This window comes from Rhodnius prolixus, unplaced genomic scaffold (assembly GCF_049639745.1).
Source record: "Rhodnius prolixus isolate KJV_2025 unplaced genomic scaffold, Rpr scaffold_5, whole genome shotgun sequence".
Lineage (NCBI taxonomy): Eukaryota > Metazoa > Arthropoda > Insecta > Hemiptera > Reduviidae > Rhodnius > Rhodnius prolixus.
The window spans coordinates 36,100,944-36,122,669 of record NW_027411624.1 but is presented as its reverse complement, the minus strand read 5'-3'; the positions used below and the strand labels follow the sequence as shown (position 1 = coordinate 36,122,669).

At 31.1% G+C, this 21,726-nt stretch overlaps 1 protein-coding gene and 1 long non-coding RNA gene across 2 annotated transcripts; both read right to left on the bottom strand.

Moving 5' to 3' along the window:
- Window positions 1–564: 564 nt before the first annotated feature.
- Window positions 565–9,143, bottom strand: LOC141458984 (uncharacterized). The gene is made up of 4 exons (XR_012461326.1): window positions 7,735–9,143; window positions 3,353–6,445; window positions 2,523–2,583; window positions 565–647 (listed from the first exon to the last, which is right to left on the bottom strand). It is a non-coding gene; the product is annotated as an uncharacterized lncRNA (long non-coding RNA).
- Window positions 9,144–9,930: 787 nt separating this feature from the next.
- Window positions 9,931–21,319, bottom strand: vas (ATP-dependent RNA helicase vasa). The gene is made up of 10 exons (XM_074137627.1): window positions 21,159–21,319; window positions 18,654–19,402; window positions 18,347–18,532; window positions 18,013–18,234; window positions 17,722–17,898; window positions 14,730–14,928; window positions 13,033–13,230; window positions 11,490–11,662; window positions 11,273–11,398; window positions 9,931–10,808 (listed from the first exon to the last, which is right to left on the bottom strand). The coding sequence occupies exons 1-10, from the start codon at window positions 21,163–21,165 to the stop codon at window positions 10,752–10,754; spliced, it is 2,094 nt and encodes a 697-aa protein (XP_073993728.1). The 5' UTR covers window positions 21,166–21,319; the 3' UTR covers window positions 9,931–10,751.
- Between the last annotated feature and the right edge of the window lie 407 nt (window positions 21,320–21,726).

Genomic DNA, 21,726 nt, shown 5'->3' with positions numbered 1-21,726 from the left:
CATAACTTGGTTTATTTTTGTTTTTATTTTTTAATAGTACAATTTACTTTAATTTTTGCCAAATTTATGTAATTATAAATAAAGATTTATTATTATATTGTAATAGCGGATGACAACACGCCCCATCTGCCTATTTGAGATACTTCGACTTAATTCTTGTAAAAAAGTTCAGTTTTGAAGAAGTAAAAAAGACCAACAAATTATATAATTAAATCTTCTGAATGTGCAATCTGTACAACACTAATGTTTATGACAATAATTCACTTCAGTAAACCAATTTGATCGCTAAAAACCCCTAAGATGATAGAGAATCATTAAAAGTGTAAGCACTTTTTTTTTTTTAATTTTATTTTATTTAAAAAAACGTAAATTTAAGTTCATGCATCGTCTGGATAGTTAGAATTTAGAAAAATCATTGCACTTACTAGGCATTTAATCTATTACTGTATACTTTATTATTTACCTTTAGATAATACGACATAGTATCTTAACTGAGAAACAACATGCTGTAAGCTGAAAATCTGTACTTACTGTTGGTGTAGGTGTTAAAATGAGTTACACTGGATAAGATGACATCAATGTAATCAAATCATCTAATTGTTTGAGTTGAACTAGTTCAGAATTACCATTAGAATGTCGAAAGAACGCTGAGAACATAAATAAAAATTATTTAAACTATTATTTATACAATTGTTTTCATTGTAATTTACAAATATTTAGAAAAAAAAAAAACAATTTTCAATAAGTTAGAATTTAAAACTACTGGTGCGAACCTTGCAAAATCCAAGGTCCAAAGATAAAGAGGTAACACTTTTGGAACTTTACTTATTACAGGTCTTCCTAAAGGCTTAAGAATTTACTAATCTGATGAGGATCAGGTTACGTCCGCAGTACATAATAATATTTGCAATTTTGTCCGTAGTAGGATGTATTTTTATATTCCTTATCAGTTTCGGTTTTTTAACCATCTCAGAGGTAGAATAACCAGATTAGGTAGGGATTTCGACTTCACTTACACTCTCATGCCGCACTACTCTTCCCGACTGAGCAAACAGTGTAAGAGAGGTTACATGGTGTTATCCAAAATATTAACAAATTGTCAAACATATGTAAAAATTATGAATTAAAATAATTGAAATCCAGAACTTGTTTAAAGGTTCTACACGTTTAACTTTTTCTTTTTTTTTTTAACTCTGTACTCTGAACCGTAAAGTAAGAAATGTATTTTATGCGGGGAGGGGGACGAAATTTAAAATATGGCATTTTCAATACGAAATAATCATTGTTAAATAAAATATGGATGAATATGTTAGTCAAATCATTTAAAAAATGCGAAATGAGTAATATCTTTCATTTTTCTCCCAATTACACTGCAACTCTCTGGTTTTTGTATTTGATCGTAATTATTAAGACCAGGGCTAGATTGTGTAAGCTAGGTCGATCTATTTTAAAAACCTGACGTAAAAACGATTAGAAAAGATGAACATTACTCATAATTTCACTAGAATAACTCATGTTTCCGTATAAGGCAGTTAATACTAAGGGCAATGCCAGATTGTATTCGCTAGGTCAATCTATTTAGAGAAACAAAAAAGAAAAACCATTGGAAAAAGAGGATCTTTTCATCTAACTTTATAGGAATGATGCTGCTCCTGGATTTATTAGTTAACACTAAAGCCAGTGCTAGATTGAACTAATTAGGTCGATCTATTTTGAAACACAAGAAATAAAAACCATTGCAAATAGGAGAAATTGTTTGCTAATTTCATTGGAAGACTGGTGATGGTTAATATTCCAATGGTTTTTACTTCTTAATTTTCAAAACAGATCGACCCACATATACAGTCTAGGATTGCCTTTAATATTAACTATCAAATGCAGAAACAGTAGCATTTACAGTGAAATTAAGAGACTATTTCCAATGGTTTTTACTTCTTGTTTTTCAAAATACATCGATGCAAAATTTACCAACTTGAATTGACCTTATTATTAACAATCAAATACAGAAACAGCAGTATTCAGGCGAAACTAGGCAAGGACAAGAAATTAGGAGACTATTTAAAATAGTTTTTACATTTTCTTTTTCAAAATAGATCGACCCTTTATTTGTAATTTAGCATTGACTTTATTATTAACTGTCAAATACGAAATCGCAGCATTTCAGTGAAATTAGGAGGCTATTTCCACTTTTTCCTATAGTTATTTCTTCGTACTTAAACGTACCAACATCTTCATTCTTACATCGGCCTTAATATTAACTATCAACCATAAAACAGGAGTGTTCGAGTGAAATTAGAGGACGATTTCTACATATGGTATTTGATTCTTGTTTTTCACAACAGATCATCCCTTGCTGTATAAACTAGAATAGCCTTATTATTAACTAATTTATACAGAAACTACTGCATCTCAGTGAAACGGTGATAAAAGTTCAATTTGCTTTTTAGTTTCTGTTTTTCAAAAATGATAGACTTTACAATTACAATCTAGCATTGGTTTATATAGGACTTGCTTTCACTCACATTTAATCTTAGTCCTGTATGAGTCTTGTGAGTCACCAGTCGATTGAAGTTTTCCCAAACTCTGTAAAGATTTTATTAAACTTATTGCAAGATTTTTTTATAAATTATTTTTAAATAATAATAAAAAAAAGTAGTTCATTAATATTGTTGTACTTATTGTTCCTTTTATTTTCTTAAATAATAATAAGAAGAAAAAAATAATAATAATGACAAAAATACGAAAAAAGAAAACATAAAATAAATAGTTAAAAAGGCCTCTAATGTCCAGAAAGAGAAATCTAATCGTTAAAATAGTGTATTTCTGTTAGCTAGGAGTGACTGTTCGAACTACAGTTCATGCTTTATTAACTCCATGGTTTTTATTAATTATTATGTAGCTCGAGCTTTCTTTTAATTAGGCAACATTATACTTAGATGGCATTAGGTATGTGTTAATTAATGACACCGGAAGTAAGCTAAAATAAATTGTTCTATGCTGAGAAAAATGCATAAAATGCATCCTGTTTCTCGAGTGTGCAGTAGTACTGCCAGACTATATAGGTGAGTGATTTTGCAGGGAGGGAGGGCGGGGTTTTAATTAATATCTTAAATTTGTATTAATACCTTATTTCATATTTGAATAGTTTTTTAATAATTCTTATAGAAGAACTGTCGTCTATATTTGTGATAGTGATTATTATATTTTAGAATAATTCTTACTTTTTACTAGACAGACATATGTAATGATATCTATATTTGATGATTGGAATAATTTTTTAAAATTCTTAAAGAACTTTAATGTACTTTTACGACAGTGATTTTTAGACTAGACAAACATATGTTTATCATACCTTTTTCATATTTGATGATTGAGATGTGGCACAAGAGTAGATATGTTTGAGGTGACGAGCGACAGAGCGACCTTCTCCCCTTCAATGCTCAAGTCGTACTGAAGAGAAACTTAACAGATGTACATAGTTTTAGTGCTACCTGGTGGCAAATAAGTAAACTAAAATGTGTTTATATAGTTGACAGGTCCAGTAACTGCTGCTACCTTATGGCAATTTTTGAAACTAATTTTTCTTTTTTACTATTTACAATGGTTTTTACTTCTTGATTTTCAACTATCAAATGCAGAAAAATTACATCGAAATTAAGAAGGTTTTCTAATGTTTTTTCTTCTCCTTTTTTTAAAGGTTTTCTTTTTTATTCCTTCCATTGTCGCAGCAATTTCTAATCTCTTTTCATGTTTTTCTTTTTAATAAATACTTTTTAACAATAAATCTGTACAAACATGTTAATAAATCATTTTTAACAGTTTATTTTATTTTTGGAAATTATTTCTTTCATCCTGTTGTCTGTTCGCTATCGAACTTTTTTGAACTTTTTCCTTTTATTTTGAGATAAAAAGGAGAATAAATAAGATTATTTTTTTAAATTTATATATTTTTTTAAAATACAGCAAATTGAACAGTTTATTTATTTATTTATGATTTAAGGCGCGTCAACATCTAACGTTATTGGCGCCCGGAAGCTTTTTTCAGTGCACTGCCGGCCTCCGGACAGTGTTCTCTCGTTACAGACAACACTGTCCATCACCGGACAGTGAGCTGTAAGAAGCTCCTAGGAAGAGAAAGTCTAAGGGTCAGCAGCTGGATTCGAACCCGGGACCTCCGCGTGGGAGTCCAGTACGCTAACCGCATAGCTAATCCCTTCCATTTTGAACAGTTTATTAAAACAAATAACATGTAATTTGAATAGGATGAAAAAATAATTGCCATTTCAGTCGAGTAAAATTTATTTTGCTGAGCTTTCGACCTAGGAACTAGGTCATCTTCAGGGCTAGTTTAGAAAGTAAAACTTTTACATTTCAGGTTTGGTGTGTCTTCTGTCTTGTCTGTTCATGGACTGAGTGGACTGTAGATAATAAGACATATCTTCACTGAGAAACAGCATGCTGTAAGCTGAAAATATGCACTTACTGTTGGTGTGGGTGTTAAAATGAGTTACACTGGATAAAATGACATCAATGTAATCAAACCAGCCATTTGTTTGAATTGAACTAGTTCAGAATTACCATTAGAATGTCGAAAGAACGCTGAGAACATAAATAAAAATTATTTAAACTATTATTTATGCAATTGTTTTCATTGTAATTTACAGATATTTAGAAAAAAAATCAATTTTCAATAAGTTAAAATTTAAATCTACTGGTGCGAACCTTGCAAAATCCAAGGTCCATAATTCTAGGGCGTTATTAAGCTTTTCATTATTAATTTGAATTTCAAGTTGATTACTCTCTCCTTCAAATGAGAGAAATGTAAATATTTATGTGGAAGTTCACGATTCCCAAATACAAAATCGTATTTAGCAATTTACTTTTACAGTAATGAAGACGACCAAAAATTATTAACATGGTACGAACTAAATCTACCTACTTATGACCATTGAAACATTTTTATGAAACAAAATAATGAAGACTAAAATCAACTTTTTAAAATTACATGCTACACTTAAAATGCATCTACTATCAACTGTCTTTGTCAATTTCATTAACACTTCTAATCACATCAACTCGCAATTAAAAATAAAAGTATACCCAAAAAATGTTGCTTATCTGCAAGAAGTCCTTAATGATGCAAAAACAAGTATTTAATTTCCTAGGAAGTTATCGCTCAATGCAAATAGATAATACAATCAGTTTTCTAAGGTATGTACAGTTCTCACTGTCTTAGTTACAGCAGCATCAACTCAAAACTATCAATCATAAATAAAAAAACAGTAAATTTTAAATGTGGAATTTTTTTTAGAGTAAAACTTCTTTTTAAAATACTGACGATATAAAATGTTTATCAACTTGGGTAAAAAACATTTAATAAGTAAAGCAAATTATTATATATTGTTGCTACATGATAAAGAGAATATCTCGACTTAACCAAATTACCATTGTTTTTAACCCACTGCCTTACTGGACAGTTTTTTTCGTGAGGTTATTTGATGTTTATTTTAATAGTGTCAAAGTGCATGTTCATGCTACCTAGCGGTAATCACTGGAACTGCTTTTATGTAATTATGTCCCTAGTTTAAGCAATTGCCGCTAGATAGCATTGGCATGACAATGTCTTTTTTTCCATTCCTAAAAAATTAAAGGAAGAACAGAATGTATAGAATTTCTAATAAGGTTGCCCTTTAATTTAAATATAAGAACTTCAATTTCTGATTTATCCTTTGATTTAAATAGAGCCAATACCAAAATAATATATTTATAAATTCTACTCTCTTCACAAGCTATCAATCTAAGTTACCAATCTTATGTTATTATTAAATAATTATAGGACAATAATATTGGTATAACAAGCGAGTAAATTCATAATAAATTTCCATAAGATGTATTGATAGTTCACTATTTACAAGTAACGTAACTAAAATTTCCAAAAGTAAATCAATAAAAACTAACGATTTTCATAAGAAGTTGAAGATGTGGAGTATAAGACAAATTAACGTTGTTTCTCAGCCATGCTAATCCATTGCATCCATCAATCAACAGTAAGTCTTCAATCTTCTGCAATTACTTTATGCTAATATGAAAATACATTGAAGGTGATTGGCTCAAAGGTGACTTCGAACTTAAATGCACTTTTATCGGATGATAATATCACTTATTACTTAATAAAAACTTAACTCGATACCGAAAATTTAAGTTTTACTATTAATTTTGTCTTACCTCAGGATGACTTCGCAATCCTTCCTAGAACTAAGCATCTCAACCTATCTTTTAGATTATTCAACATAGCGCTTTACATATATTTATTTTTTAAATGTGTCCAATATTCAATCAAAACCAGCTGTAATTAAAGTAAGCAAAGAAGAATTCCCAAACTAAATTTTGTTTTTCTTCAGCTTCTTTCAGCTTATTGAAGACTAGAATAACTGCAAACGGATTACTGAAACAAAACAGCATTTACAACGAAATAATAATGATGCTCCAGATAACTATACAATTACCAGAAATAAATTTAGTTTGGTGGTTGCACCAACGTCTTAGATGTTTAGTATACACCAACGAATTCTGGTGGGAGCATTAACAAATTTCTCGGGTCACAACTTTCAATTTATTCAATTTTCTTTAAATATACTATTTTTACAAAAATAATATGAAGTAATTCTTCAATATTATTATACATGTTAAGTATTATAAAATCATATGAAACCATAAAATCGGGAAAACAGAATTTTGCTAAATAATGGATAAAAGGGATATGGAGGTCACTATGCATAGTAAGATCAATGCGAACCGAAGAACATGTACTATTTTCCTAGATTTTTGAATAGGGAAACTGGATTCACTGACGATTAGAAAATTAGTACTCCACGATGTCTATCATAAGTACAGATTTCTCCTCAATCAGCAGCTGTAGCAGTCACTGATTGATAACAGAGTTTTTAGCGTCTGCCAAAAAGGCTTAAAAGAAGTTAAATGCAGAGTTTGGTTCCTTTCTTTTCGTTCTAGTGTGAGAGATCGAAGTGAATCTTTAGTCAAGAAACAGTTATGTGAAGGAGAATTTCGCAAACACATAGAGAATTTTTATGTTCTTGCATTTCCCCGCGTTTATTTTATATTCTTCTTAAGCGAAGTCCGCATAACACTGTGAAGAGTCTTAAATGAACAGAGGGTGGCAAAATGATCAAGATTTGGAAAAAAAAATTATGGCTCTTACTTTCGCAAAGGTACACAGTCCTATATTAGGACATAGCAGAATAATAATAAATATAAGGGGACCGAGAACTGAGCTATGTTGAACGCCAGCTCGTACGGGGAATGTACAGGATTGATAAAGTTGTTCTTGATCCTTACTCCTTCCACATCCGGACACCTTTGTAATATCCAGGGCAATCACAAAGGTTCAGCTTAAGGAAGCGAACAGAAGGCGGCAGGTAAACATTTCAATACAAGCTCTGGACTCAAGATCGTAATGAATTAATGAACGTACGCTATTAAATAAACTAATTTGAATTTTCTATGAATTTTCATCGCACACCATACTTGCTGATTCGTAAAAACATTTATCAAAAACAAATACTTCCGTTGAAAATTGAATAACTAAATTTACTTGTTCGTAACACTTCTTCATTAATATTGGTAAGAAAAATTAAAATTGAATTGTAACGAGTGCTTGGTGGATATTAAAGTAAATATGAGAAAAGGGACAAGTGACAAAGATAAGCAAAATACCTTATGAAGCCGATGAATTGTTGAAGGTCTTGTTCACATAACACTCACTTGCTCCAGCAAGTAATTCTCATTCTACTCCTGCTCTTTGGCACTTCATTCCTGTTATAATTTTATATCAGACCTATCTACGAACCTATCTGATCCAATAGTTCAACTGAAGTGCCGAAATCACCATCACGTATAAATACCCGTTTCGATAAATTGAACAACTTTTTTATAATATATCCTAAAATTTATAATATATACATATTGTCACCTTGTTATTTTTCTTAAATTGGCAATATTATAAACAACAATAACAAAAATATAAAGAAATGAAAATTGTAATTATAATTAATGTAATACATACATAAATTACTTAATATAATTGGATAAGGCTCAATCTTATTAAATCTATTTCTTTTGGTGTAATGACCCAACAGTTATACTGCTAATGTAAAATAAAAAAGTCAATTTCATCGCCTAACTCGTTGTAGATGCGAATTAACCTTAACGAAATTATTTTCCACGTCTTGCAGCTTTCTTTAGTTCACTTGAATGTAGAACTAACTCTTCTCATACTTCTCTTCGTTAGTACGTTCTTTGTACACGTTCATGTTGGTTGTCTGACTTTTCAGAAGCTGCGTCGTACGTAATGATTCATCAATCATCTGTGGTTATTCTGGTTTTTAATACTAGTTTTCACAGTACTAGTTTTGATCGGATATTTTCTCTCTATTCTTCTCTTCTTGTAATTTAATTGAACAAATATGTATCCTCTTATTTTATTCTGTGCCCTACTACGTAAGTATTATTTCTTACAATTTTTTTTTTCTTTTTAAAGGTCTTCGTACAGGCTTAGGTTTTCGGACTTCCATCTATTTCGGAGGTAGGATTACCAGATTAATGTAGAGACTTCTACTTTTCTAATGTTCTTGTGCCGTACACTTATGGACTGAGTTAGGGAGGTTACATGGTGTTATCCAAAATATTAATGAATTGTCAAACATTTGTAAAAATAATGAAATAAAATTATTGAAATCTATTATTTGTTTAAAACTTCTGTTCAATTTTTTGTTTTTAATTCTGTGCATGTTTTTAGAACTGAAAAGTTGGGAGGTATTTTATACGAGGGAGGCGCGAGAATTTAAGTTTAGAACTCGGACATTGTTGCATTTTCACTGCGAAATAATTATTGATTAACTAAAGTATGAATGAATATGTGATTCTAATCATTTAAAAATGCTTTAATTAGTAAAATCTTTAAAGGAAAACTTTTAATCAGCACAGAACATGTAATGTGATGGTATATTCAAGCTTTGTGAGTGGCTTTCTGATGGCATATTTGTAATAATAACATTTCTATGCCTAGCAGAAACACTTTAAGACAGAAACTAAACTATTTAAATGTACAACAGTACATTGACCAAGTAATAGCTCTTAGTGAAACTACCTGTCAAACAAAAGTACTTCAGATTTAACAACTTTTACCTAGCTAATGACGGATTGGTACACACGATTGGTGTGATTCAAATTGCCTACCGTTATAAGCATCTAAATCAGTCTCTGTCCTTCTTCCTAAAGGAGAAAATTGAGTCTGCGATGGATTTGGCATTAGCTAACTTTAAATTTCCATGCAAAAATTCCACCAAGTAATCAAGTGTCACTTTGGATAGAGTACTAATTTGGAAAGGCCACATGGATACCTGAAATTAAAAATATAAAAATACTTCAATTTCTTGAGAATGTTCTCACATAAAGCGGGGCGTGGAGCCTGAGACAGTGTTAAGAAATTTTCGGTACCGGGATATGACAAGGTCGCTTACAAAAGGAACACTGAGATCTTTGTGGTTGGCCTGGTTAGAAACGTAAAATGCTACATTTCTGCGAAGATGACGTGCTTCTTAAAAACAATGAAGTCATATCAATTTCTTTTTTTAAATATAAATAATGCTTCAATTGTTTTTAAACTGTTGCATTGTATTCATTACTATAAATTTTATTAAAATTAAACTATACTTATGTTGAAATGAAACCATTGCTATCCAACGTTAAGTTGTGAATTTAGTAGTGCACGACTGGCTTCCTGGAAAAGTGATTCACCATGTCGGACAGTTGTTTGGGTCACTGGTTTTTTTGGTCAGAACTGGCCAGAATCGCTTTTCGCGAAGATCGAAGCGAGAATCTTAAATTTATCTACGAGAACAATAACTGATAAATAGAAAAGAAAATATTTTATTTAGAAAATATAATAAAAACAAATTAATATTATAAAAATTAAATGTTTTCTTTTTTCTTTTCCATTTTTATAATGCACTGTAATTAATGAAATAGAAAAAATCTTCCTAAATAAAATCTAGAAGGAAGATAAACATATTCGATAACTGAAAGTACTAAGTACTTGGGAATACAAACAGTAGTTCAGCTATGCAACAAATAAACTCACTTAAAAAAAAAAAAATTATTTTGAAATATTTTCATTTTAATAGAAAAATAATGTTTTGCCTTGTGAAAAAAATACGATTGTTGTATCTAGGTAACTAAATATCACTTAGGAGATTTATCTATCTTAATAATAGAAGATTTCTTATTTTTATTCAAAATAATATCTCTTATGCTTATTTTGTTTAAAAAAAGCAACATTTCTATTAATGAAGGAACTAGTTTATCACATTTGAAGGCACTTTTGTTTGTGTTTGTTTTTTGTTTTTTAACGAGATTTTGCATCTAACAGAAGAACCATTATCACGTCATTGAAGACTAAATATAAAGTCATATTTTTTAATATTTAAACGAAAACACACTGCACCACGCGTACTTTTTACTTGAAAAAAAAAAATGTATGTAAAAAATAACATGAAACTAATAAATGCTCTAAAAAGTCTCTTCTAAATATTTAAAAGTTTTACTCTTTTTTTTTTGTACTTTAAAGAAAAGTTTTTGTATCTTTTTAACAAAGTCAGATAAGTAGAAAATACATATTATATTTCAAAATTCAACTCCGCATTCAGAGCTAATCTATTTATCAATTCCACTTTTCACCATTCTTCATAATCTTCTTGGACGTGAGGAGATCGATCTGCTTGGTAACTTTGCTGCAAAGAGAAAAGAATGTATAAGAGAATTATCAAAGTTCCTACTGGACAATCATAAAAATTTATGAAATGGACAAGTGGTTTTAGTTCAACAATAATACTGGCCGCCCTCTAAACAGTAGCAAGTTAACAAAAACTAAAATCTGTTTTTCTGAAGAGCAGGCAAAAATTAAACGCGAACAGTGCACTTAGTCTGGATTTTTATCAAAGTAATAATAAGCTTAATGTCGCAACCAAATAAATATTTATATTTTTTCCATAATTTTGCGACTGCAAAACTTTATACAATGAACTAATCTTGAAGCAAAAAAATTCCTTGCTTATTTATATTTAAACCATCCTTATTACACTAACAAAAATGCTAAGAAGCAAATTGTGAGTAACGAATAAGAAGCAATGAATCTGAATGAAGCATCTAACAAATTATAATAATAATGCAGTAATAAAACAAAAGGTCTACCAACCGAAGGTCCTCTTCGGACGTCTCTGCCACCAAAGCCTTGATTAATATTATCATTGCCGAAACTACGTGATTCTGATTTTGCTCCACTCATCGATGATGTCAAAAAGTCAGGTATTGGCTGATTTGCCTATAAATAAAAATATAATCATTAAGTTATTAAACTATATTGTTTGAAGAAAGCTACTTGGACACAGATTGTACAAAAATTAATTTAATACTTGATTTAATATGGTGACTAGTTGATCTGCAATTGCTGAATCTTGATTAGGATCATAAAAGGATGTAGCTTTGCCACGATTACCAACTCGACCAGTCCGACCAATTCGATGCACATACTCATCAACTGTACTTGGTAAATCGTAGTTAATAACATGGCTCACGTTTTTTATATCTGTAATTACAGAAATAAATTAGCTTTAACCAGCACTTTGTAAACTAGAAACAAGCAGCTTTGACATGGATAATTTACTCCGCGAAATTAGGTCATGAAAAATTCATATTTTCTAAAATTAAATCAGTTACTTTGAAAAAGAGGATAAGTGAGAAAAGCAAATTTTTTATGAGATATAAAACATTAATATTTATTTTAATTAAACTTAAATAAATTTGACATTTTTGAAAGAAAAATAAAAGATGTATTAATTGAAAAGCCATGATTATTTCGGCGGGGTGGCCTAACTGAAAAGCGTATTTGTGATGCATATTCATGTCCTTTTCAAACTTCAAACAGAATTTTCTGAAAAGAGCTAAACAAAAAAACTTTAAATACTCGTATCTTAAAAAATCTGTTAGTTAATGTTAACTAACAGATTTTGGGAAATATGGTAATTACATAAAGTTATTCCATGTTAAATAAAAACAGCTAAGTCCGATTTCGAAATAAATTCAGAATTTAGAAAATATCTATTAATTTCATATCCAGTCTAACAATAATCTTATTCGTCAGTGTAACATTTTGAAGAAGTAACTTTTGAGACAAAAGTAACACTCGCATCAATAGATTCGCAATTTCGTTGTAGTAATTAATACCCTTGGTTATCAGAAGTGAAAACAGAATACCTAAGCCGAATACTAAGTTTGAGGCATTCTGCGACTTTTACTTTTAGACATAAATATTGAAAACACACACTGCCATTGCTCTGAGAAAACATTTTCATTTCTTTTATTCAGGGGATTTCCAAATTAATCTATTATAACTACTGTGATGGTTTTTCAAAACTGATTTTGAAGGGCACATTGACCTAACACTATTTCCCACAATGTTCATCTTGAAGAAAACCATTGATCATAAAATAAAGCAAGCCCCTCACAGAAAAGATCGTAGACATTTTTTTTTTTTTGCTCTACAGATCTAACTACGTGACTGTTCACAGCAAATTTTAGATAAATCCTGTTATGACTATCTCAGTGGAGCATGTGGATTGAATTGATGTGACCTCAATCAGTCAGTCTCTATTTCAGAAACTTGAGGGCACAAGTTATACTTCACTAATGTTTCAATTAACACAAAGCTGCATTTAACTAAATGGCAAAATTACCAAAAACTGGTGAAGGATGTATACTTCGGAAACAGTTGTGAATACGTAACTTTAAAGTTACAAGCACATGAAGTTCAATAGTTTTGTTAAACAGCAAAAACGTTTTAATCCCTAAACACAGGAGTCTAATAATTCGATTTATTAACAAAAAGTGGATTTCATTTAATATTGTTCATCCATTAAAACAATTACATTTAAGAAAAATAAACAAATATTTTATTACCTAAACCTCTTGCTGCGACCGCTGTTGCCACAAGAGTTGGCATACGCCCAGTTTTAAAATCATTAAGCGCAGATTCTCGCTGACTCTGAAGTCTATCGCCATGAATTGATGTAGTTGGAAAATTATTTTCCGAAAGAAATGCCGCAATGAAATCGGCTGTTCGTTTCTGCTCCACAAACACCAACGTTTTTTCCTTATCTATTCATAAATACAATTTATTATTTTTAGATGTTATCTTTAAAACAAAATTACGTGAAATACATACAAATTGCTCAAACTATTGTACATACTCACAGTTTTAAATAAATTTTCTTCAAACTTATGAGAAAATAAAAAATTTTCTAAGTGAAAGCTTTATAGTTGAGCACGTGTCAATAAAACAAAAAAACCCTCTTGCATGTTTTTTTTTTTTTTTTTGTGGAGGCGTGAAAACGCACGTCTTTTCCTTACAATTCTCAGTTACTTATTTTTTCGAACATCGAATTTCAAAAACCTATACTATTAGTAAGCAGTACATTTTACAGGAATTAAACCTTAGAATTAAGGGATACTCATTGAGGAATAAATTCTATAAAGCAGTATAGTACTTCTACTTGGATTTTTTCTTTCTTTGTCAAATTCTGTCAGATCCCTTGACGGTACTCAAAACGAAATATTAATATTACTGAGATTTAGGAGTTTTTCTGATCTACTGTTTAAACAAAACTGGACCATTTTCTTATAACCACTTTTTTGGGCTAAGAGTAGCTCAAACGGATATTTATAGTGAAAATTTATCCCTATAACCAAACTTGAATTTAAGTGTGTAGAATTGGAAGCATTACTTCACGAAGACTCATGTCAGACGCTAGCTGTACTTGCAGGTTCATTAGGAGTTGATCACACAACGGTTTCGAAACGTTTAAAAGCATGTAGGAATGATTTAAAAGCAAGGACATTGGGTGCCAAACGAGAGATGTCTTATCACGTGTGAACTGCTGCGTCAACGGCTGAAAAGTAAAAGTTTTTTGCATCGCATTGTGACTGGCGATGAAGAGTAGATAGAATATGATAACCCTAGGCGTAGAAGATCGTGGGGTAAACCTAGCATGCATGTATCAAAGCAAAGCCAAATATCCATGATTCTAAGATTTTACTCGGCATTACGAACTGCTAAAACCGAAGGAAACCATCACGGAAAATCGCTATCGTTTACAATTAATGCGTTTGAGCCACGCATTGAAAGAAAAGCGGCCACTATACCAGCAGAGATCCGACAAAGTGATGTTGCTACATCGCAACGCTTGGCCACATGTCGCACATCCGATGAAAAACTATTTGGAAACACTTAAATGGAAACCTGACACCGCCCCTTCTGATTACTACTTGTTCCGCTCGATGGCACATGGCTTGGCTGAGCAGCACTCCATTCAAAAAAAAATCCATCCAAAAATGGACCGACTCTTGCATTTCCTCAAAAGAAGTGTCATTCAAATGCTGCCAGAAAGATGGTAAAAAGTAGTGGCTAGCGAGGGACAATATATAAAATAAATGTTTTAATGAAATTAAATGTTTTTCAATAATTTGTTTTTCACAAATTTTAAAAATAAAGGATTAATTTTCAAAAACAAAAAACTGCGAGAGCTTATTCAAGGTCCTTTTAAATTAGATTTTTGTTTTTTTTTTTGCTTTTATTAAGTGCTCATATTAAAACTAACCATCTGTCTGGGACAGAATCTCCTTTAATTTCTCTTTTTTATCAAAGCGTGCCACCTCTTCAAATATTTGTTGTACATCGGTACAAGCGCCTCCAACAATGCCCACAACTATGAAGAGATAATTATTCAGATAATCTTGAGCTAAACGTTGTATGTCTTCAGGAAATGTGGCCGAAAACATCATTGTTTGTCGTTGACCCTGCAGGAGAATAGCAGATAATATAAGTGTTATGTGATAATAACCTGCAATATGAAAATCACCTTTAAAGTTAAATAAGAATAACAATGAAGTAAAATTTTGTTAAGTTTATAAATTATGAAAAGAACCCAAGTGTAATCCAAAGAAAAGATCCAACTTAAGTAATTAATAATTATAAGTTGGAGTGAATATTACCTATCATTACTCAAATTCCAAGAAATAAGTATACAAGCTTTAAGTTACCATTGGGAAATAACTCTACCGACACTCATGACACTTTTTACTTTTTGCACGAGATTTGCACTACATACAAAATGGAGTGGAAAAGAAACATATTTATTACTAATGTACTAATATATTATGATTAGGGTTTTTTTCCCGATGGGTTATGGAAAACAAAATTTTGATCTGAATTCCAATTTCAACTTAAAAAATATCTAGTTTTTGCCACAATTACATGACTGATCTCTTGACAAAACTTTTGACATGGGATCTGATGTACACCTCTGTAGGTGGACGAAAATATGAAACCAGATAGGATAAGAAAATCATGCGAACCATGATTCACGGATGAGTGCCTAATATTAATAATACAGAAGCGTTATTTTCAATTAAAGCCTATTTACAGATTAACATAGAATTTTATTTACCCATAAATAAACATTTGCAACATTAGATGTTTTAACCGGGTAATACAATTATCCATTCCTTATTGTATGTACCTTAACTTGAATTAGAAAACCTTCATTTGCAAGGAAATATTGAAACAAAAACCTTATTCCAAAAATGCCTTAAATTAAATTGTATTTGATTAATATTTGGCATGTGGGTATGAAGTCATGAATCGAGATTTATCTTATTTCAGGATTGATGCTGCATAAACATGTATAAAAAAATAAAACGTTTTATTTAACAATGATAAAATGCTTAATACTAGCAAGATCTAGTAGCCATGTAGACCATCTATTTTAGTACATCTTGTAGCATCAAACTGTAATTTGAAAAACACGTATCATAATTTGTAGAGTACCAGCATGTATACTTCCACATGTAGAGTACCAGCTCTTACAAGCGTAGCCAAAAATGGTCGCAACATTATACAGGGTGTTTATTTTAAGACGGCTCAAATGCATTTCATGCTTAAACGGTTAATCTGAGCAAAAAATGGTAGAGAAAAAATTCTGTTGCCCATCACCTCTAGTTTCAGAATATGTGACTTGATTTTAGATTCCTGCCCGCATACACGGCTGACGCGCGACCAAAAGTGAGGGTTCGCAGTTGACCCTCATTTTCATATACACAGGTTTAAAGAGTATAAAAAGTAATGAAAGAAACCGGAAACCGCAATTCGATATCTTCAAAATTAAAGGTGCTAGGCCATTTTAAAATCTGGTATTTACTAATCATATTTCAATTTTTTAACTTGTTATCAAAGAGAAAGAAGAGCACGCAATAGGTCATTTTTATGTATTTTTTCATCCCTTTTCTACTAAAAATATTGCCAAGGCAGTAAAGCTAGTATTTTTCTTAATATCGTGAAATAAGTCGATTTCCGGGTGATTTTTCTAAGAAAAATCAAATGTTAAGAGCTTTAGATGTTCTCAAGCATACACAAAATGGCTTTTCATGTAAAGGATCAAACCTATTCCTTAATTTATCAAATAATGCACTTCACACAACTTCTGAAGCATGTACTGTGCCTTCAAAGATGCCTCCTCAGATACAGAGAACAGTTGATAACCTCCTGGCTAACCTGGCTTGCGAGCCAGAGGAGGCACCTTTGAAGGCACAGTACATGCTTCAGAAGTTGTGTAAAGTGCATTATTTGATAAATTAAGGAATAAATTTGATCCTTTACATGAAAGATAATGATTACTTAAATATGAGGCAGGTGGTTTCCAATTTTTTTGGTAATTAAACGCAACTCTCCCAAAATTACCAAATAATTATTAAACCTTATTGTTTGTAACAGATGTAAAATTCATTTTTAGCCATTTTGTGTACTGCTTGATAACATTTAAAGCTCTTAACATTTGATTTTTCTTAGAAAAATAACTCGGAAAACGACTTATTTCCCGATATTAAGAAAAATACTAGCTTTACTGCATTGGCAATATTTTTAGTAGAAAGGGGATGAAAAAATACATAAAAATGACCTATCGCGTGCTCTTCTTTCTCTTTGATAACAAGTTAAAAAATTGAAATATAAATACCAGATTTTGAAATGACCTACAGCTTTAATTTTAAAGATATCGAATTGTGGTTTCCGGTTTCTTTCGTAACTTTTTATACTCTTTAAAACGGTGTATATGAAAATAGGGGTCAACTGCAAACCCTCACTTTTGGTCGCGCGTCAGTCGCGTATGCGGTAGGAATCTAAAATCAAGTCACATATTCTGAAACTAGAGGTGACGGGCAACAAATTTTTCCTCTACCATTTTTCGCTCAGATTAACCGTTTAAGCATGAAATGCATTTGAGCCGTCTTAAAATGAACACCCTGTATACTAATAAATTGTTAGCCACAGTAAGGCCTGAATCTTGACCCGACAATGGAAAAAATTTAATCTAAACAAGAATTGTATGGGTAGAATAAAATGAAACCTCAATGACAGACGATTTAACGAGGTTATAAAAAGATATTTATAAGTCGAAGAGGCAACATGAAAATGGAAGACTTATACAATCATTAGAAACTCTTGCTTTCTATAGAATTATTTTGAACGTTCTTAAATTAATAATAAATATGACTAACAACAAAAAATAAAATAAATTAGTTAATAAATTCACTTACCACAGGTACCATACTTTCGTGAAGTAACATTTTTTCAATTTCCGGTTTGAAACCCATATCCAACATTCGGTCAGCTTCATCCAAAACAAAATATCTTACAGAAGAAAACTTGACTTTATCACGTGATACAAAGTCATTTAGTCGGCCAGGAGTGGCAACTAGAATATGGCAGCCTCTCTGGATATTTTAAGAAAATAAGAAAGGTAGATTAATATGTACGAATGTGGTTTATTAGAAGGAATAGGTCCATTAAAGCTACTGAACTATAACAATAAATCAAATAAGAGTTACCATTAAGACTGAAGCTTGGTGGAAACTAGCAGTTCCGCCGTATGCCATAGCCACTTTGATAATGGAGCCATGGGCGAACTTTCTAGCTTCATTAAAAATTTGAATAGTAAGTTCTCTTGTTGGACTCATGATAACCGCTTGAGGTTCCACAGAAGTTGATGTGATAATCAACTCGGATGGACTTTCCAAAAGTGTATGAATTATAGGGATGAGAAACGCAGCCTGGAATAAATACAATGATTTAAAATAAACAAATCTCTATAAACTTTGAGTGAGAAGTAATTCTTTCTCTTCCGCAATCATATTAAGTGAAAGTAACAGAAAGTAAACTTACCGTTTTGCCGGACCCAGTCTGGGCACAAGCCATTAAATCTCGACCCATCATGATTGTTGGCAAAGCATACTTCTGTATAGGTGTAGGAGTGATGTATCCGGATTTCTTGACATTTTTATAAACTAGATCTCTTAGACCGGCTTCTTCAAATTTATTTATCGGCGGTACGGAGTTTTCACCAGAAACCTAAAAAAAAAAAAATAAATAAAAAAATTAAAAAAAATCAAGTTTTTTTTCTCTCAAACTGAATACTTGATTTTATAATTGAAAACTACAAATTTAGAAAATAGTTTATATAAAATCTAACCTTCACTCTAATGTTGTCATATTTAGAAAAATTTATTCCGGATGTAATTCCAGTGCCAAACATTACTTCTTCATCATCAGTCGGATCCGGAGGAATATATCGTTCTTTTTTTTTCTCATCTTTCTCTTCTGCCGTTCCTTCACCTCTTTGACCACCTCTACGTCTATCTCCATCATCACTCCTGCTAGGTGAATTATCTTCGTTTCTTTTTCTCGAATAATAATTACCTGAATCATTATTATCATTTTTACCTCCCCACCTACCACGCCCACGACCTCTTTGACTATCTTCATTTCGAGCTTTTCGATAATCACCACCATCACCACCACCAAATCTGTCCACACCTCTGCTGTAACTTTTACTACCACTGTCCCAATCGTTACCGAAATTTCTCCTGTCATGTGACACAGATCCTCTACCTCCACCTCCTCTTTGTCTGTTACCATCATCGCTCTGGTTATCTTGATCATCATCATTATCAAAAGTGACATTACGGTCTTGTCTACCATAGCCACCATACCCTTTTCCGCCACTTCTGAAGGTGCTGGACTTCACACGATCACTGTCTCTAGGGTTTTCCTCCCAATCATCGTCGTTATTTTCATACTTGGCAGAATTATAGAAATTACTTGGAGTTTCAGCAGATTCATGGTCATTTCTCCCACGACCTCTTCCACCACTAAAACTTCCTCCTCGGTTACCTCTTCCTCTTCCTCCACCTCTCCCAAAGCGATTACCTCCATAATCGTCTGAAATAGCATGACTTTTTAATATCAAATCTCAAAATTCAAAATAAATGATTATATTACTTAGTAATGCGCTTAATAATATAGCAAGTTCGAGAAATAGACAGTCAATTATTGTTAGGTTCACAAATTAATTAAAGTCACCAAACTGTATGGAAATTTTTTATTATTCATTCTTATTTAAATTATTATATTAAAAAGTGAACTTCAGAAAAGTCAACAACAATAGGCGCAACAGAAAGTGGTATGAAAGAAACCAAAATAATCGTTCCTATTGATATAATCCTGCACTAGAAGTCATTGATTCTCACTTATCGCAGAATATATCTGACACATCATGGAAATTCCTCAACGACCAAGGGTTAAAACAGTTAAGAAAGTAATTCCATACCTAATCTAATGTTCACTGGATACAATATCTTCAATGACAGTATAAAATACTGTATAAACGCGTAAGGATCATTAACTTAAACGGGGAATAGCAAAAAAAGTAAGAGTAAAAAATAAATAGTCCTCGTCAGAGCGGCAAAGAAAATACAATAGATTGCTGGGAGAGTACAATTTATGTTGACTCGTGACACCAACAAAATAAATGTTGAAAAACTGAACTTACCAACATTCCAACAAAAAGAAATGTGCTAGAATGGTTTCAAGAATATGTAATAGAGAAGAACTGGAAACATTTGATGATTTATATAGACGTAGAGTTCTCATTAGAGGAAAAGTAAACTTGTTATTCAAACAACCCATTTCGAAGTTAATTATAGTTAAGTTTAAAAGCCCGTTTTCAGTAATCATACATTTTGACTGCTATGTCTACCTTGAGCAAAAACAATTTGAAACTTTGCTAAATAAATAGAAAACAAACCCGTATCATTTATTTTTTTTAAAGTAATTTAATCATATATTCAAATTAATCAGTTTTTAGTAAAAAAAAAATGCTCAATAAGAGCCATTCTGAAAATTTCTTCTGCAGAAACAGAATTTATTAAATTTCTTAATTTTAAGAATCTTAGGTAGCTTTTACTGCATCTCATAAAAAATTAAGATACGAACAAGTTTTACTGAAATTTGATATTTAAAAAATGTGGCATTGTTAACCTCTTGGGAATCAAATAGTTAACAAGTCACTAATTTCTCTAAAATGTTACGCCTAAGTATACCACCAAACACTAAATTTAAGATCAGATAACAAATAATTTCTCGTAAGTTGCTGTACTAATATAGTTTTCACCACGCAAAGGCATGAAGCATAATTATTGTTACAATTGTGGATTAGTGGAATGAGGTAGCTTCTTAGCCTGGGATGCCAAATATCGGGTAACAATAAATCTCTGAGGAATGACACTTATTTATAAGACGGTATTATTATTTCTGAGACATAATTTCGGAACCAAAATTTCTTTACGAAATACCATACATAGCCAACTTCAAGCCAAGGACTCCTTAAAAAATAGCAAACACAGAGAGACCTGAACGTAACTTTTTCTTTCTATTACATACACAAATCGTTTGTTAACGCAATCAAATTTATGTTTCTCTTCACAGCTAAGAACCCCAAAAACCGTAAGAAATCATACAATAATTTCTATATTCCTTTTATTAGTTCTATCTGCCTTGAAAAAATAAAAAATAATTAAATAAGTGAAAACATGGTTCATTTATCACTGAAACCACAAAGCCGGTACTGGTTTACATGTCCAGAAGTAACAAGATATGCTGTGTATAATTTTATTTAAAAAAAGAAATGTTCAAATACCTGACATAATTGAAATTTGAATGCTACTTATTAACAATTCTCTGGTAACATAAGACAAGTTCTAATTCCGAATTCAGTTTCACACGTGCTTACCGTGATAAACTTAAAATGTTAAAATGGCAACCGCTAACTCCATTGTATTCTGTAACAGCATTTATGGAGCCTTTTTTAACATGTGGAGGGGAGATTTATAACATCTTTAGTTTCCAACTTTTGTTAATAAAAAAACTATTAATTAAATTATTAGTTACCAAAAAGTAAAGATTTTTTCAAACGCCTTTAGTAAATTATATTACACAAAATAAATACAAAAGTTTTTAATCTAATGTTGATTTTCTAGCATTTTTTTAAATTTTTATAAAAGGATAATAATTTAGAAAATCTTAATGTAATAATGTAATAAGGATTTATAAAAACTGTTTACTAACAAAAAATGCTACTTCAGAAATTAGTAAATTTCATACTTCAAGGAATAAATGTTTACAAGTTGCTATTAATTGTAAGGTACCGAAAAGTCTTAGGTTGGAGATAACTAATTATTATTATTTTTAATTAAAAATTAAATTAA

Coding starts and splice junctions, on each gene's coding strand:
- vas (XM_074137627.1), bottom strand. Junction 11,399..11,489: donor TAGTCACCATATTAAATCAA/GTATTAAATTAA, acceptor TTTTATTTATAG/GCAAATCAGCCAATACCTGA. Junction 10,809..11,272: donor ACGTCCGAAGAGGACCTTCG/GTTGGTAGACCT, acceptor TTCTCTTTGCAG/CAAAGTTACCAAGCAGATCG.